The 19,147-nt window shown below is 47.3% G+C and overlaps 1 protein-coding gene across 4 annotated transcripts in view; it reads right to left on the bottom strand.

Moving 5' to 3' along the window:
• Positions 1-16,941, bottom strand: part of ULK1 (unc-51 like autophagy activating kinase 1) — an 84,031-nt gene extending 67,090 nt beyond the window's left edge. For 2 of the 4 annotated variants that reach the window (XM_075515756.1, XM_075515755.1), the window contains exons 1-4: positions 16,488-16,938; positions 16,133-16,282; positions 15,191-15,283; positions 15,060-15,101 (exon numbers count right to left, since the gene is read on the bottom strand). In XM_075515756.1, coding sequence (XP_075371871.1) covers positions 15,060-15,101; positions 15,191-15,283; positions 16,133-16,222 — 225 coding nt within the window. In that variant the 5' untranslated portion in view covers positions 16,223-16,282; positions 16,488-16,938. Of the gene's footprint in view, positions 1-15,059; positions 15,102-15,190; positions 15,284-16,132; positions 16,283-16,487 lie in introns of all 4 variants that reach the window. The other 2 variants (XM_075515757.1, XM_075515754.1) reach the window with 2 other exon arrangements.
• Between the last annotated feature and the right edge of the window lie 2,206 nt (positions 16,942-19,147).

The following is a 19,147-nucleotide window of genomic DNA, read 5'->3' as shown; positions in this document are numbered from 1 at the left end:
ACTGTGCTCTGTTATGATTCAGACTGAAGAGAGGGTAGAAACTTCATTATAGGTTAATTCCTCAAAGAGTGCTTACTTTGAAAGTGCCAGGCATTTCAGCATGTTATCCCTTTCCGAGTGCACATCTATTTAACAAAGCAGACCTCCTGTATTGTGGCTTGGGTCTTCATGTTCCTTTCCAGCTCTTGGGATTAACAGTGGCATGCAACACAGATGCTGGCACACTACTATCTTCGAGCCTTAATCATTTCCACATTTAACTTGGCCCTTTATAGCAGCTATGCCCACATGAACAGCGCTAGTCTGAACAAAGAGATAAGAGCAACACAACTTTGGGACCTGCAATTCAACCCCATGGCTGAAAAGTGCCCAAGAGATTCACCTTTGATTTGAGGGCAAAAAGGAAATATCTCAGGTCAAAAACGTGACATTGGCCAACCAATTTCTACACATGCATTAACAGAGTGCTATTATCGGGTGGCTAAAGCTTCCTGGATTATCATGGGGGTCAACACCAGCAAAGCCCAGGCCAAATGCTCGTCTTCCCAAGTTTGCTACAGGTGCTGCACTGTGATGCTTCTTACAGTCTTGAGAGTTTACCTCCAGCCTTAGCTGATCTTCTCCACTAGCTTCCTGGCCTTAGGAGGCACGTACAAGGCAGTATATCCACGGTACGAGCAGAGGATACTGCAGAGAAGTGCCCCACAAACATTCAGCACCACGGAGCCGCATTAGGAGCTTTGGCGGCTGTGCAACACACGCTGACACCAGCGGCTGCCTGGCACTTGTTTAGCAGAGCTGCCAAACCACTAACAGGACAAACATGAAAACAGCCAGATGTTTCAACCCTGGGTAGACCCAGACAGGTGAACACCTCTAAATCCTCTTGTTGAAACAGAAGTCAGACAGAAGCAGACCTACTACATAAAAGCCTGTATGCTAGAAGCCACTCCTAAACTGAAGGCCCATTCCTGCACAAGTGCAGGCAGCAATTACCTGGGTGAGTGGAGAAGCTCTGTAAGCAGCGGCAGAGCAAGAGACTTCACTTTATTTCCTTAGCTCCAGGGCAGCATGCCTTTACTTACAGGCTGTTTAGACACCTGCCTGCCTGATTCCTCTTCCGAGCCCAACTACAATTTCAAAAAGCCCCAGCATCCACCCTACCAGCCTTTTAGTTTCCAAGCAGCCTCCGCTCTCTGCTCTCAGCCCCTTTCATCTTGGTCTGCCCACAGGACTCTGCCTCCCATCAAGCCTGTACCAAATTGACTGCCTTTGTCAACGCCTCAAGTCCTCAGCGCCTCCCATCATTTCTCTTGCAGTCCTCTTTTAACCTCACAATGTGAAATCTCAGTTTCCAGATGCTTGCTGGAAGACTGGCTGGAGGAAGGGGGGGAGAGGGGAGGAAGCTGAACTACCTGCCATTTGAGAGACTCAAGCTACAGCTGCATGCAGCTCGGGCCACCTTCCCCGGAGGGGCACGAGGCACTGGGCACTCCAGCAGCCTCAGCCCACGTGGCTCCCCGGGTTCGAGTGTTCTCCAGACCCCAGGGCTGGCTGTCCCCAGCTCTTACAACTGTTCTCACTGCTAAGCCCAGCTGAGCTTTTTGAAGGTCCCCTTGTTTGTCCAAAAAGCAATTTTCTGTGATGCTTGAAGGCGGCGTTTGTTGCATTTCCTTGCATGACAAGTACTGCTTTAAACAGGCCCTGTTTTCCAATCTCTGCATTTAAAAGCAGCACACGTTAAGTCATCCACTTTCACACACACTTCAGCTGAAGTGGGAAACCAGCCTGTGGTTAGAAGCACTAGCCCAGGGAAGCAGTGCAAGAAAACCCCAGGCATCGTCACAAGCTTTGCACGTGACAAAGCGCCAGTGGAAAATTTTCAGAAGCGTTCAAAGCCCACCAGCTCCTGCTGTCCTTAGCGGGAACAGTGGAAGGCCAAGGTTTATGCAAGGCAGCCAGGCCTTTCACTTCTCCAGGAACTCCAGCCATGGATGTACCAGAAGATGCGAGGACACATCAGCAGTGCGGTGCAGCTACTCAGGGAACGACTGCAGGGCTGGCAGGCCCAGGAGCTCACCACAGGGCAACTGCTGGGCGTGGAGGAAGTGTCTGAAGTGGTTTTTGCAGCCCACATCGAGTTCATCACTGCCCACATCGAGTTCATCACTGCCACAGCAACATTTTTCATAGACACTTGTTGTTTAAACATTCTGTAATCATTGCAGCTCAGTAACTCTACACATTAATATGTATAGTGCCAGCAGGGTTTGGGGAAGCTTAATATATTATTACTTATATAGAAAATGAAGAGGAGGTTTAGCTTACACAAATTAAGTCCAAAAGATATTTTGTAATAAGTCATTAGCCAATAGCTAATGTACACTGTACAGTTTGGTTGTTTTTCCACTGTATGTTATTTAAAGACTCTGCAAACAAACATCATCAAGCAAGTCATTGATTTCTGGCAGCCAGCGTGTACAGTGACTAGGGTTAAATAAGGACCTACACAGGCAAGGAAGATGCTCTGCTCGACTTCCCAGCAACAGTGACCTTGGTGGTTGGTGGTTTTACCCCACCAACACAGGGTGAAGAGATAACAGGGCAATGCCTGACAGGCTTCTAGGAGAGAAGTAGGTGGCTCGCCCAACCATCCACTGGCAACAGCCCCCTCTGAACATTCCAGCCTTACCAGGAAGCACTCTCCACCCTGCTGCACGCACACCCGCCACAGCAGAACATTTAGCAAGTGTATTTTCAGATCGCAGACGCCTGTAGCAGGGATGACACAACTTCCACATTTGCAACTTCAGCATTTCAAGACCCACTCACCAGAAAGATTTGTAGGAATTTTGCCACCAAAACTAAACATCTATTTCAGGAAGGGCCCTGGAAACAAGTTCTTGTTTGGAAAAAGCCTTCAGCCAGTAGCTTACTGTGGTTACAATGGATACAACTGTCTAAAGAAACTTCTGGTTTCTCAAACGGGCTGATGGACTTCTCTACAGCTGATTCAGGAGCAGAAACTATTTCTTTTCCATTCTTATCCTTCCACAGTATTTATGATTTGTTCATTAACAAAACAAGGAAAAAAATACTGCAAGCCAAATTTTGCAGGCTACCAGTCTCTCTGAAAAGAAACAAAATGCCCAACCCACTCATTTCCACATCAGTAACAAGAATAGCATTACAGTTTGTTGTATTTCTGCAGAGGCTTATGCCCAAGAAGCACTACAGATAATTTGCTCTGGACCTCTTACTCACATGTGCCAGTCTGTGCAGCCAAGGCTAATCCTGTCACTAAACAAGCTCAACGAAGGGAACAGCATAGAGGCAACTCCCTAACTTTTCCTCTCATCACAAAGCGCAGCAGTATCCTGACCATGCTCCACAACAGCACCAAAAGGCCTCTGCCAAAGACATTAAGCTGATAATTAATCAGTCTGGATCATTGCCTGACTTGTAGTTCTTGCAGCAGAGGCCCCAGCGATGAAGTTACAATTTAATTGAGTGTAAAAATAGGCAACAGCCTCTACTGTCTACAAATAACGCACATCTGCTGATGGAGGACAAAGAAATTAAGAACTTCATTTAGCAGTACAACATAAATCATCCCAGGACAGTGCTGTGTTAAAATTCCTCACTGGGACACTAGGAGGGATGGTGTTATGGACATCAAGACCCAGCAGTCCTGCCTGCCTTTAAATTTTCTCTCCACCCATAGTGGAAGGTGGCATGATCCTCTTCTTGGAAAGTGTATGTTTAGGTGTGTCCAAAGGGAAACGTCTGGGTGTACCCACAGTTAGTCATCCTCCTACCACAGCTTAAAAAGTCTGCGAGAGGAAGCTTCCTTAGAGAAGTCCTCCTCTGCACTCTACCCCAGCACCTAGCCTGCCACCAAGTTTAGAAAGATGTTTAGGAAGGAAAAAAGTTGCAGTTTAATTACACAACACTCCAAAACTCTCTCTGCAATGCCGTGTTCTCACCAATCTGTGCAGGACCAGTGTCGTAGTAGACACTGGGGTAAAACCAGCAAAGAATGACTTCCACCTCACACAAACCCTCTCTTCTAGGATGACTGGGGGATGCAGGAAGAACACTTGGGAGATGAACATAGCTCCACTGTTAGGCCCATGTGCTGAGCACCACGTGGCTGATAAGGCTTCTACTGCTTATAGGAGAGGAGCCACACAGACTCAAGTCCTCAAAACTGGTTTTGTTACTCTCCTGAAGAACAGCATACCACTGCCTGTTCATTGGCCTCCCTCCGATGGCAAAGGTTCCTGCTTCATACCTCTCAGAAGATATCTACCATGTGCTGCTGAACACTGCCTCTCAAACAGCATCCGGAGCACAGCTGCCAAGCAAAGATAATTGCCACACACAGACCTCTGTAAACAGGGCTAGGACTCATCAATTGTACCAACACAACAGAAGCATAAAATAAAGCTGAGGGTCTGACAGTGGAAGATAAACTCAACACCAACTGAAAGCTAAGCTTTTCCACTCTGTTGGGTTTTTTTAATGCTACTTCCCCCACTGGCTGCAGCAGAACCACGGCACACCGCATCCTCCTGTTCTGCCAGTAGGATCTCATGGAGCCAGTGCCCTTTTGGCCTATGGTCTCTAGTCATTGCTGTTCTGACAGTGGCACTGGAGTCATGAACGTGGGCTGTAACAAACACCGTTTTGCTTTACAGAAACCAACTCCTAGGCCAACAGCACCTGGAAAGCCTCTAGCTAAGGCAGGGGCTCCCAAGCCGGCTGGGCTTGGGAAACAGAACCCACCATTCTCAAGAGAGGGAAGAAACTTTCCAAACAGTAAAATCTCTTGGTATTATTTCACTCGTGGCTCACAGCTTGGCTTGAGCAGGCTAACCTCTGAAGAGGTAAAGGAAAACCGTCATGCTATGCAAGGATTCTCTTGACCCAACTATTTGCACAGAAGCAAGATAAAAGACAATAGTACATTAATCTGAATTGTGGGAGCACCCAGCAATACTCACCCTTTGGAAAATAGATCTAAAGCAAATACCTAGAAGATATTCACATGCCTTTTGACTTCACGTGGAAAGAAAAAAAAAAAAAAATCTGAGTCTACTGTGTTTCTCTGTTCTCTGGCCCTGCTCCTTCTCTTCACTCCTTCTGAACCTTACCATTAAGGAACTCAGGAACATTTCAAGCAGGTTTCCAATTCAAGAGACAACAATTAACTCGAAGGAAGAAAAGGAGGAAAGAAGAGGAAAGCACTCATTCACTGCAGTATAGTCTCCTCTCTGCACAGACACGCAATACCACAAAATGTTTCTCAAACCCAGACACAGCTTCACAGCCAAACAAAAGCACATTTTAGGACAGACTTTTGGGATTCAAGTTGTGCAGCCGGTGAGGTCCTGCACCAAGAAAGTTAGCACATTTTAAGGAACCAGCAGCCAGTTTCCTCTTGCATATGGGCTACAGTGGAAGTGATAAATCTTGGGCTGCGGTAGCAGTCACATGTAAGCACAGTCCAGGAGATGGTATGCAAGCAACAAATACCATCAATCAAGTCTACTCAATATCTTTGCCCCTTCTTGGCACATCCAGGTCCAGCAACAAAACTTACTGCTACTGACTAGAAAGCGTTATTACCACAGTCAGCAGATCTTTAACTTGCCAAAAGAACGAGGGCTTCTAATTTCTTCATGTAGATCCCAGGGAATAAGCATAAGAAGCAAGCCCCAGAGAGGCCCACAGACTTCTGCATCGGCTCTTGACTGCACTCTGCTTCCTACAGACCTGTCAGCTTGCTCCAGGATGGGGAGCACCAGCGGAGGCAGAGGGCAAGCAGAAGGGAGGCCCTGCAGCACAGAAGTGGTTGATGGCCAGCCTTGCAGCAGGCAGGTTTCTGTAGGACCAGGAGAACAACAATGCAAAGGGCCAGCGTTATCCCATTCCAGTCACTATGGTACTCTCTGCTTATGAAACAGATGAGTTGTTTCAGGACCAGTTGTACTTCAGGGTAGATTAAAAACAGCAGGAAAGCTATCTTCTGGTCCTACACAGGCTTCAGGAAGGGAGGGAAAGTACTTCCCATCCCCCTGGCAACAGTCCTGAAGTCTGACTGCACGGCATTAAAAAAATGAACAAGACAGCATTATGTCTGTGGAGCTACTGTTTGCCAGACAGCTAATACCACTACAGACAAATCGTAGGACAGCTGGTAAGACAGCTCAGTCTTCAAGTGACCTGAAGAAACTTCACCGTCCCTTCCACTGGACACGAGCTTTCTGCAGCTTCCTTCAAACCAGCCCCAGCTCTCTTCTCCTCTCTACCTCTACCGCCAGGCAGTGGGAGGCTGCAGTGCCCATCACAGCCTCACTGACTGGGCAGGCTGCTGTTGGCTTCACACAAGTTCACTGCAGGTCTTGATCAAAGCCATGAGATTCACCACACTTGCTGGATGACTGATAGCTACAGCGCTCGCAGAGAGCTCAAACAGGAAAACATGACTCTCCTTCGGAGGCAGACTGGGCCTCTGCAGAGCAACACGCTACAGCAAGTCAAAGCTGAGAGCTGCATCTAAGTCTAACCACAGAAACCAAAATATAGGATTAATGTCATAATAAGAGTATAGGGACAAAGTGGCCGGTTTCACAGGTCACAGAGCTTCAAGGCAAGACCAAAACCATGCATCAGAGCAAATTGAAGACTCATGCTGCTGGGACACTGAAGAGCAATCAGTTCTTACAGCAATCATGTTCGTCTGGGGGTAATGCTGCACCACCTACACCAGTTTGTGTCCCCAGCTGGCCAGCTCTTAGGGAGGCATTACTGCCTGAGAGCATACAGCGCAGGTCACCTCTGTATGCAGCAGCCCAGCAAGGAGAAGATATTGCAGAGGAAAAAAGCAGCAGAATCCCGAAAAGTTTGGACTTTCTGACATGGAGTGGAAAGAAGTAGTTACCCCTTTGCCAACAGGCAGAATAAGACCTAGAAGCTCCTTTAAACAAAAGCAAGTTCCTTTTTGCAAATGGTAATGCATTATGTTAATGCTGTCACGAGAGGAGACTTCAGAATTCTAAAAACAACGATAAAAATCTTGAAGATCCGATTTGCTTTTCTGTATTTATTCCTTGTCTCCTTTCTGTATCACAACCATATTATAAAATGACCATTTAAGGTTGAAGTCCCCATTACCTTAAGCTCAGTCACATGTACTGGAATGAAAGCCTTGCACACCATAAGGTTGCATTTTATGAGCCTACCCAAAGCACTGGAGTAGTGGGGGGAGTGCTGTGGGTCGAGGCAGACAGTAAGGCAGGTTACAAGAGTGAACATTTCAGTTTTAATCACACGCTCACTGAGACATATTCACTTACTGAGATATGTTCAAGTACAAGGAAAGCCACTCAATGTGGAAGTTTGATTTTAGAACCAATTAATGTAGTTCTACTGAGAAAGTTGGGAACGGCTTGGTTTTTTAATGGCATATCCCAAACACCATCTGATATCCTGTGGGAGATTTTTTTTATGCAACTCTGGAAATTAGAGGCCCAACCCCCATGGGGTTTTCTATGGCAGCTGCATGACTGGCTGGCCTTTGCAAGTCCTCTCTTTTACATCCATTTATCTCATACTTCATTTACCAGATTTAAGAAAACAAACACACATTGTCACAGCACAAAGGTATTATAACAAGGAGTTTAAAGAAAAAAGCATGGGTTTTCAAATAAAAATGGTCTTAAATTAAGGGGGGGGGGGGGGGGGGGAATACCCAATTACTAGAAGCCAGAGTAACATGGGCTTGAATCCACAGTATTTAAAAAACAAATAGAACTGAATATGTTTTAACACATTTAACAGGCTGGCTACAATTGCCAAGTAGAAGAAAAAAGCATCAGTCAAACACAAGTGAAAAATCCTGCAAAGAGAAAGTTGCCCAACTGCTCAGTTGCATGCACAGCGCAATGAAGCAGCACACACACATAGGAAACATGCAACCTGTGTGCTCCAAACCCATCCAGCAGCCTGGCGGGGCTGCATCTCAGCCCTGCCTGACACCACCTCACCCTCCGCTGCAATTCATGGGGTTTCCCATCATGCCAGTAGCTCTTGTGCTCCAGGCCACCAGCACGTACTGAGCCAGCTGGGAGGCCTTCCCTGCCTGGAGACGTAAGACACTTTGCTAAATAGGATCTCTAATGACTTAAAATTCTGCATCTTTCATTCCCCGCACCGGAACCACACTGTCTGGTTGATCTCTAGTATGCCAGCTCAGCTGACCTAATTCCTCCTGTTACACTGATGCTAGGAGACAAGCCAGGTGCTTCTGCAGCCAGACAGAACATTATTGCCCTAAGCAACCAGTGATGCAGAATTTGATTAATTTTTATCAATTCCCCCTTGAAACAACCTTGCTTATTAAACAAATGCAGCTTTGAGATCCCCACTTTGCAGTCTGAGAGCATCTCTTTATGTTTATGGTGGTATTTAAGGCCTGCACATCATAAAGCAGGAGATATCACACAGTTAAAGCACCTCTTGCTATACACTAAGCACAAAAGAGGCTCTGAAGCTATTCTCTGGGCAGGGCTCTTCCCTCGATTCTGCTGTGGACACTTATTAAATTTCTCAAAGAGGAACCATAACATCTGGAGACAATCAAGATGGCTTCTCTTAAGCAAAGTGTGTTTAGGCCTGTACCTGAGAAACACTGCCTTGGAAGACCACATCACCTGTATTCATTTTCCATCAAGTTTGCCATTTACTATTGCTACAAGAATATGAGTAACAGGAAAAAAAAAAAAACCACCACCTACCCAAACAACAAAAAAACAACAAGCAAAAAAGTACATACTTAGTTTGAAAACAAAACCAAAAAGCTCCTCTCCTTGACATTGCAGATCAGAGAACACCACCTATACTGACTACCCCTGTACTTTGCTTATTTCCCAGAGTATCTCGCTGCATGCCATGTGATGAAGGCAGTCTGCCTCATGGAAGAGATATGTCCACTTCAGGGGACCAGAGCTTCTCTAGGAGCTTCCCCAAAGCAAGCCACAGCCATCCAGCTCAGATTCCTACCACCAATGCCAACTCTGTTTGCTGTTTGCTAGTCTGCCTGTTGTGCAAAAGCTTTTCAGCCGGTATCAATAGGTGGGAAGGCAGGGGGTGAAGGAAAGGGAGAGCAAAAAGGAAGACACATGAAAGCAAACTGTATCCTCAATTCTCTACACAGGCTTGAGCATTAAGATGAGCTTTTGAAACATACAGTTTTATTGCAGTTTCACAGTTCAGGGTCAAGTCCAGTCTGGCCACAAAATTAAATTTTTTAATTGGGCTTTGATTTGGACCTATAAATATTTGAAAGAAATTCAAACAGTGGTTCTCCATCTGAATTCAGTCCCACCCAGCCATTGATTAGGAGGCACTTCTTGCCATCCATCTTCCAAATCTCCACCGCCTTGCTTTGCCCACTCCAACCAAACACATTCAATCATCACAAGGATTTAAATAGTGGAAATTTTCATAATGGAAACACTGATGGAACTTCATGAAGAGCAGCACGAACTGCACCTCAGCCGTTACCAGAGCTTTGCTGTCAAACTGAACACAACAGCCTACCAGTTTCTGATTACTCCTGGGAAACATTCCTTAATCTGTCATTATAGTTTGAGTAATGCTACCTTCCACAGGAGCTTTAGAGGCTATTAACTTCCACGTCGCCAGCTCTTCCATGACATCTTAATCATGTGAGAGGAACACAGGTATGTGCTTTACACACAGGATGAGTAAAACAGTGATCATGATTTCAGAAATGCAACAAGACCACTCCCTCTAAAAAAAGCCCATGACTCCTCTAAGGTCTATATTTAGTGGTCAACATTTGCTAGATGTTTCTGTGACCTGCACAGTGAGGTACCCAGCTAGTGAAGCCAACATAAAACAGAAGTTCAAGACTATAAAAATCTCTACTCTCCATAAACATAGCCATTTTGGTCCACTAAACTCTCCAGCCTCATGCTACAAAACTACTGGCAGAGGACGGTTGGATTTTCCATCCTTTTCCCCTTCTAGCTCTAAATTAAGCCAGATCCAATCTTCAGTAACAGAGTGATTCCCTTCAACAGATGCGAGGATGCTGATGGAGCAGGATAGCAGCCACCCCAGTCTTGTCCGCAGCACAAACAGAAAGGGGATTGCTTGGCAGTTCAGAGAAGCCTGCACTTTACACCCGCTCACCAGGAAATTTGCCAGCTTCACTCAGGGATGGAATTAAAACAGGATTTAATCAGGCAGGCAGCCTGACCTCAGGAGTGTGATCTCCCAGACAGAGAGTGCCTTCTTAGTCATTCCAAGTGTCACAGTGGAGCCCCATCTCCCGAGACGGGGCACCTGAACAGCAGTGCCTGAGGAACAGAAGATCCTGCATTAGGTGGCATGAGAGGTGGCAAGGCAAGGAGGTGACACTGCAGCAACACTGATTCATCCGACATCACACTCATCAGCAAAGCGTTGCAGCAGAAGCGCGCGATGCTGGAGGGCACACCAAAGGACACTGCCATACACAGAGCTCCAGAGGTCCCGGGGGACAGCAGGAGGCACGTACGCAAGATGTGGACTAGCAGCTAAAGGCTCCGTATTGGAAAAGGGCCATGGTGCTGACAGCACAACAGAACATCACAGCCCAACAGCCCTGATCCTATTGATCACAAGGACTTTCTATACAGTAACAATAGAACAAGCCTGTTATTACTTGGCTCTCAAGACCAGCCCAGGGTGACTGATCATTAAGTTGAGAAGTGTTTGTTCTGCCACCCATGCCTTAATCCATGTGCACAAGAAAAACTGCACTGCAAGGACTCTGTGTTCTTTGTCTCCAGGAGCTCCAGGTGATACAGTCACCGCAGCAGAAATATTTTTGGTGAGTCTGTACTGCATGAGTGAGTTAAGCATTACCCTCAGCTCATCCCGAGCTGGTGAGTACAATAAGCCAACCTGACACAAAATTATGGAAAGCAGACCCTCAGGTAACCTAGGCTAAACCAGAAACTAAGGTCATGCAGGGCACTGCGCTGCTGAACAGCTATGTTTCTACAACCAGTCCATCCCACCCATGCAAAAATTAGAGGGAAAAAAAAGAAAACCAAACCACCCAATACCCACACAAGCACAGTCATAGCTAGGCTGCTTTAAGAAGCAAGCTCAGATCACAGCATACAACTAGGGAAAATGTGCCAGTAAAATAATCCTTCTTCCTATTTCATGCAGGAAAACGCTTTCTAATATCCAAAGAGTGATTTACGTCCAGGAACAGCAGATTTTCTGCCCTAGCACCAACACAGCCACATGTGAGATCTTCAGTTGACACGTACTCAATCAACCTTTCTGGGGCAGCTGGCACAGCACAGGGAAGAAAACATACCCAGGACCTCCCATTGCCCTAAAGATCTTCGTTACATTTAAGAACCTACTTCTTATTAGTGCTGGAAGAAGCTGTCTAGCGCACTGTGCTCCCAGGATCTGCCAAGTTCAAGAGTTACCTTCCTACCATTGAATCCCCTTAGCTAATCAAGTGGTCTCTGATCACAGATTTAGGTTCAATGTCCTGAGTCACAAAAGAAACCAAAGCAAGTCCCATTCACCAGACCACATGCTGCTAAGCTTTCAGTGTCAACATACGTAAAGAGCTGAGCTGATCCTCAGAGTTTTGGAAATCCGTTTTCTAAGAAACCTCATTTCCAGATCAAGTCCTCATGTGGTGGAAACCATTATTTGTATCCTTGTTGTCACTAATTTCCACCTTAAGGAACAAGAGCTCATTTGGCGGTCTTTAAAAAGAGTAAAAAGATTTCTGGTCTCCAGATGTGTCTCTAGACTGCTGTACTCCCCTCGACTGCTGCAGTCTGGAGACCCCAGCTCCAGCCCCTCTGCAATCCAGCTGAGGAGCCAGGCAGGGATCGTTCAGTAGCAACTAATGCACCCTGCATACCGAGGAATGCGGTTCTTATTTTATGCCAAACATCTCCTGTGCCTAGGAAAGATCCACACCACAACTCCATACAGACACTAAATAGACAGCACTTTTAGAAATGCAATACAGTGTGATTTATGCTCTTTTTGAGGCAGGGTTCTCATATTAGGCTCCTAGACTATTCACAGCACCTCTCACTAATACATGAGCACATAATAATGGGAATATGCATATTTCATTTTGTGAGCCATTCTCATGTAATGATGCTGCTCTTAGGACTCCAGTGAGGGGATCTATAAAAGTCCAGACGCTGCACTTTTATGCATTAAACATTCACCAGTATCATTTATTCCTAGGAAGCTTCTTATTTTGTCATTATTTATGAACCAGTATCACAAAGATCTATGAAACTAGAAGAAACACAGCAATTTTCCTGGATTTGAAGGATAAAATAAGTGTGCCAGGGTGAGAGCTGCTGTCAGTATTAAATATCAGCACTGCAAGTGTCTGTCTGGGGCAAATCTGACATCAAAAATCTTGGTTTGTATGAGGCCTGGTTAGCATTAGCTTTTAACCAGGAAAATGCAAACACAGGCATCATTGGGTGTAATCACTTGCTTACAGCCACTGTGGTTTTGGCAACCATTTCCTTGTGTGTAAGGAACACACGAGTAAAAGTTAAAGTCACTGTTGACAGGAGGTGCAGAGGAAGGGACGACACAAAATGCAACGATAGGCAAAGCTACAGGGCAACATTAAGAGCCAAGGGAAATATTTTTTCCTTTTTGCTCTATGATGTTGTAATACAAGAATAACCCTCTTCAGTTTTAGAAAGCCTAAAAGTAAGGGCTCAATTAACTGCAACTATGACATATTCGAGGGTAAATATATATGCAGCTATGAAAGAAGCAACCGATCTTGTATCAGAGGAACAAGGTGAGTAAGCAAGTAGTCTTTTCCACAAAGTAAAGGAAAGGTGGGCAGAAGTCAGCCTTCCACAGAACTGCACTTTTACCTTTGCAGATAATTTACTCTCATACAACTCCTAAGCAGACACAGAGCAAGGCCAAACACTCAGACACATCACACAGACAACCTAGGCGGGTGGACCACATCAGACTGTGTCTGATGACCGATCACCTTACACCAGAGGAGACTCCACACTCTGGTAGCACATCCAATGCCACCTAAGTCATCTCATTTTGTCCAAGAAATCAAATTACCCAGGTCATACAAGGAGTGTCCAACAAAGCTGGTAACTAAACATATACCTGGGCATGCCTTGAGCCCAGAACCATTCTCAAGGTCCTGTTTTGTGGTATCTTACACAGCTTCTTGCTAATACCTCACCAAGCTACACTGCTATACACAGAATTGAACTAAAGCTCATTTGCCATCACACATGGAGAAAAATGCATTGCTGCAGTTGTAACAGTGCTGACATCACTCCTTTTGCAGGAAATGTCTTTGAGCTGCTTCCTACCCGGCGGTTATTTGAAGCAGGGTGAGGAACAGAACACGAACAAAGGTTTTGAAAGATCTGCAATAAACAAATCCAGCAGCATACAAATGCAAACTATAGAGGAAATGCAGGAGCAGCCACTCACTCCCTCAACTGAAAAGTTATTAAGTAAACTTAGAAGGTAAAGAGGAGAGCAAAAAAACCACGAGACCTAATGCCCCAAGCAGCCTGTGCCCAGAGGAAACTTCCCCAGCTCTCTGAGCTACTCTGCAGCACACATCAGACCAAAGGCGGTCACTGCTCTGCAACACCAGCTCTAAAGGGTGGTTGAGGAGCAACACACAGCTGGCCTCTTACCCAAAGGATATTTCCAAGAAGGAATCCCATTCCCAGCAGCCTTGCCTCCCTCCCAGAGCAGCCTGAAATCCCCCACGTCCACCTCTCGCCAAACCAACACCAGGCATTAAACACTTTCCAAGGACCTGGCCCCCTGTGGCACCTCACCGTAAGCCCCCACCCCAGCAGAGAGGGACATGGCGGGTGACACAGCCCTGGGGGGCCACGGTGACGCGGGCAGACTACAGCACCCAGAAGGCATTGCAAATAGGCTGTACCAACCGGCTGGGACTCGTGTTTGGGGTGACGCAGAGGCCACCGGAGCCAATCCACGGGAGAAGGAGGAATGTCAACAAACACGGTGGCCTGCAGGACACGTGATATCAGGGACAGGGCAGGCAGCTCCAGATAAGCCACCCCAGGGCCACCCAGGGGGTCCGGCGGAGCCAGCGGTCAGGCAGCCGTCACTCGCAAACATCAGACCTTAGGGTGGCAGAGGCTGTACCGACACACCGCACGCCAGCCCCTCCATCCAGAAACAGAAGGGTTCCATTTTAGGCTTTTAGATCCTGCAGCATTTTTTTTTTTTTTAAAAGCTTCACAAATGTCAGAGAAAACTTGCCCCATGACCCAGCAAGATTTTTTTAACTAAAAATTCAAGGAAAAAAAAAAGTCATTGGATAACTTGGGTTTCAGAGCAGATCTGTTTTAGCCCCTTAGATTAGATCTTCAGAGCTGACTGAAGGAAAAAGCAACTGTGGGAAACCACAATAATCTAAAAATGACTGCTGCAATTTTTAACACTTAGTGATTGCCACAAGGACAACAGAAAAATGCAAATGAAAATCCTCTGGAACTGAAGACAATCATATGCTACAAAGTCATGCTCACGCTATTTTTACATTGCTTCGGAAAAATAAATTTTCTTAGGGAGCATATCCAGACCAGAGAAAGAAAATAAAAGGTAGGCATGCCAAGAACAACTACTGTAATTTTATTTCTAACATTTTGAGAACTTACGAGCTTCCAACACAGACATTCACCCCACACTGCATAACATCCTGGGAGCGGGAACTCCCACCTCAACTCCCAACTGCACAAGAGTTCTGTGGTCCAGACAACAATTAATACATGATCTGCTCAGCTGTGTTTGTTTATCTTTCCCTAACTTATCAGAAGACTTCCCCCCCACCCCCCCCAAGAATACATGTTTGATTACAAACATCTGTTAAAAACTTAAATTCCACAAACTCCATTCAACCTCTCCCAAATCCAGAATGCTTTGCCATAATTTAATGTATTTACCTGGAAGTCATACAAGGCAACGATGTTTTCATGTTTCAATTCCTAGAAAAAGTAAAACAAAGACCATAAGCTAGGAGCAACAAAGGACACACAGAACAAAGACTGAAGAAAACAGGTCAGTCTACTTTTACCTTAAGTATTTTTATTTCCTTGCCCAGCAGAGTTTGAGATTTTGCAAGGTTCTTCTTGTTAATGCATTTCACAGCTACTTCCAGCTCAGGTTTCTGAAAGAGTGCATATATAATTCAGTAATAAATGTAAATTTTACAATTAATTTACATTAGGACAAGCAGCCTCTTAACAGATTACAAATACTACTGAAAGAAGCATCTTGCAGCACCGGTAAAGGCCTCTCACTTTATATCCTAATGCCTATCCCTCACTTGTTCAGACTTGCCCTTTCCCGAATTATGCTCCTCAGCCCAAGGAGAAAAGCCCAAGGTTTGGGTTTTTGTTACTACTTTATACAAAGATTATCCTCTTATTTAATCACTAGAAATAAAGGCACTGTGGGAGCCATGGCTTATCCCAAGCCCTAATGATGGAAAATCCACTGCCGGATTGGTTTCCTTTTATTTACCACTGAGCGATTTCCCCTCCTCTTGGAAAAATTAAGCGGAGAAAGACAAAACTTCACAGACACACAAAAAAACCCCAAGCAAGAGCCCTCCACACACTTCATAGACGGTGTGTAGGGATTTTTGTTTGCTTGATCTCAAGGTAAGGGCCAGTTTTGGCGAGCAGGACATCTCTGCGGACACCTCTGCAACGGGCTGCCGGCCTCCAGCCCCGCTCTGGCTAGCCGCAAGGTGAAGCCACCTGCCCGGGTCCTGCTGGGGGGCACGCCTGCCTCCCAAATAAACTCCAGAATAACGATAATAAATAATAATAAATATGTCTACCACCACCAGAGCTGCCCCAGAGCCCGGGGCTGATGCCCAGGCTAAGAATAGCCGCCGCAGCCCAGCAGGGACGGGGCGACCGGGACGCGGTGCCCAGCTCGGCCCAGACCAAAAAAATAAATAATAAAAAAAAAAGCAGGGAAAAAAAAAGAAAAAGAAGAGATTATTCACCTCTTTGTGCCTGCCTTTGAAGACGACGGCGAAGGCTCCGTGCCCGATCAGGTCCTTCCTGCTGAACTCAAACTTTCCCACCGTCTCCATGGCGCTGCGCCGGGGGGTCCCGGAGCCGGCGGGGAGACTGCGGCCGGGACGGCTTCAGAGCTGCAAAGGGACGAGGAGGAGGAGGACGGCGGTGACGAAGGAGCTCCCTTTAAAGAAAATTAAACCTCTCCCAATCCAAACACAACGGGGCACCCCCCCCCCACCGTCCCCCGAAAAGCAGTCAGCAGCCGGAGACCCGCTGGCGAGGGGAAGCCTCTCTCCTGTCAGCCCCCCGGCAGCTCAGCGCCGGGCTCCTCTCCCCCACCTCGCCCTCGTCCATGGGCTGCCTCTTCCTGCAGAACGGCCGGGAGCTGGTCATTGTTAGAGGCCGGGGAGAAGTTGGCTCCTCAGCAGCGGGCCTTCCCCATCTCTTCCTCACGACAGACCGGCGCGGCTCCTCCGGCAGCCGCTTCAGGCGGGGCTCCCCATGCCGAGCCCCAGCCCTCCCCGCCTCGCAGGCGCGGCTTCGCGGAGAGTCCACCTTAAGCGCGATCCACCTTAAACGCCCAGTCCACCTTACGGGAGCGGTCCACCTTAAGGGCCGCCTGCGCCCCCCGACTGTTTGTACACAGCGGGCCGGGGCCGGGCCGGGGTTACCCCGAGGGTCCCGCCGCCCGCCCGCGCTTCGCCGCCCGCCCGGGCCCCGCCGCCCGGTCAGGCCCAGACAAAGCTCTGCGGAGCGCGGCGCGGACGAGAGGAGAGGAGAGGAGGGCAGAGCAGAGCAGAGCAGAGTGCCGGCCGCGGCGCAAGCGCAGTGCGCGGCAGTGGAGGAGGCAGGCAGGGAGGCAGCGGCGGGCACCTGAGGCGGAGGGGGCCGAGCCCGACACATTTAAAGGCGCCGCCCGCGCCCGGCCCTGAGTCAGCGGCGCGGCACGGTCCCTGCTGCCTCCCCGCACCGCCGGCCGCTGGGAACAGGAGGGCTCCTGCCACCCCCCCCACTCCGAGCCTTTGAGGAATGTTTCTGACAACTAAATAAATGGGTCTGTTTGGGTGAATTTCTAAAAATTCACCACAGGATCCGTGACAGGGCCCAGGTGGGACCTGAGGGGCACAGGTGGGCCCTGGTCACACCACCTGCAACGCCCCTTCTTCTCCCACAGGATGGCCCATCTCCACACGCCTGTGTGCTGGCAGCCCGCTGCTGCTCCATCCCCTGCTCCATCCTCTTCCTCTGAGGGGAGCGAAGCAGGCCTCCAGCACGTGCTGAGGAGTGATGGAGGGTGCCTCCATCGAGCTCTCCTCTGAGAAACCTTTCCAGACACCCTACTGCAGAGCTCAACATGAAATCATTGTTGCGATGAGAAACGTTGCCTGGCCTAAGGCTGGTACTCAGTGTGGCCATCCTCAGCCTCCTGCTGTGCAGTAACCCACAAGCTTCGGCCTGTGGGTGCAGGCCCACAGGTCATTCCCTCCATTGCAGGAACCTCTCACACATTTGACCCATCCCCTGGCTCCAGGCTGCCCAAACCCGCTCCCGCCAGCCGTGGTGGTATCTAGCCCACTTGCGCACTCACTCCATTTTGTCTGCATCCTTATCAAAATGTCCAAAGCGGAACATCGTATTCCAGCTGCAGAGAAAATAACACGCCTCACGGGCAGCACCCCTGCTCACACGTTCCAGCCTGAAGTTTGCTTTTTACACAATTGCGCAGTATCGACCCCCGTGTCGACCTGTATCAGCACTGCAATTCCAAACACGTGCTGCCCTTACGATGCCGGCGGCTCTGGAGATACGCGATGCAAAGGGTGCTCGGTATCGTGACGCTGAGCGTCTGCATTTATCGCTGGTTTCAGTGGAAATTAGGAACAAGCAGCACCTCGCAGCATCAGGCCTTGTTTTCTACACCAAAGCAGTGGCTGACGGATACAACGTCTGACCTGTGGTCTGTTGCCCTTGGTCGCTAGATAACTCGTGTTCAGGTACCATGCTGCGCTTAAAATTTTGGTGGAAAAATGACAGCGCATACCAAACGCCAATATAAAAGTCTCAGTGCCTGACCGGTGGTAATTTGCATCTCAAATTCCAGCAGTTATTTAGTGCTTAGTGAGAACTGTAAAAGTGATAAGGGTATTATTCTTCAATGGGAATTTGATACCAAGGTTTGTTGAAGTAGCCTCTAAACCAAAACAAGACTAGAGTACATTTGTGATTTCAGCACAAATTAACTAAAAAATTACTTTTTTAAAAAATACAAATATACTGAGCTACTTGTTTTCTTTCTCACTTCTAGGCCTGTGCCGTCCAGAAGATTTACAATTTAAGGCTTTTGTCAATGATCACAAGACGTTAATTCAGAAATTAACACAGAAACCGGTAAAAGTGGCAAACATCACCAAACTTCCAAAAAAAATCAAGCTACTTGGCAAATGACAGACACAGGAATTTATTTTACCAGTTGTTAAAAGCCGCTGTCTCTAATGCAGAACGTAACAGTTGCAGAAGTTTAAGGCAGGAAGTGAAGAAAATATTTTGAAACTTCTTAAATGATTTCTAGGCAGGCAAAACCTTGTATCCCCCTTCACGGGAAAATAGCTAGGGCACCATGGCTGGCGAGCGTACTCTTGCAAGAACTGCGGTAAAATCTCTAGTGACTGCAGGTGTTTCTGCCTTTACTTCCCCAGCACAGCAGACACGCAGTCCCAGTGCAGGGCGAAGGAGGAAGTTGGTACGAATGCTGTTCAACCAGCGGCCAAAATATCACAGTGATGAATGTTCTTTGTTCTGTACTGCCTGTGCTTATTTATTCCTTCACGTGCTGATGGTTGTGAAAAAAATATTTAACTTAAATTGGTTTTGATTAAACGTGGGTTCTAAGGTAGCTTTCTGAATGCAGCTACATACAGAGCAGGGCGGTAAAGTCAGCCTCCTCTCTGTTGACATTTTGGTTTTATTCTAAGCAAACTGGGTTTGTTTTTAAGCAGACT

Source organism: Mycteria americana, chromosome 13 (assembly GCF_035582795.1).
Source record: "Mycteria americana isolate JAX WOST 10 ecotype Jacksonville Zoo and Gardens chromosome 13, USCA_MyAme_1.0, whole genome shotgun sequence".
In the NCBI taxonomy this organism is placed as follows: domain Eukaryota; kingdom Metazoa; phylum Chordata; class Aves; order Ciconiiformes; family Ciconiidae; genus Mycteria; species Mycteria americana.
The sequence above is the reverse complement of the archived record's forward strand: the minus strand, read 5'-3'. Positions and strand labels throughout refer to the sequence as shown.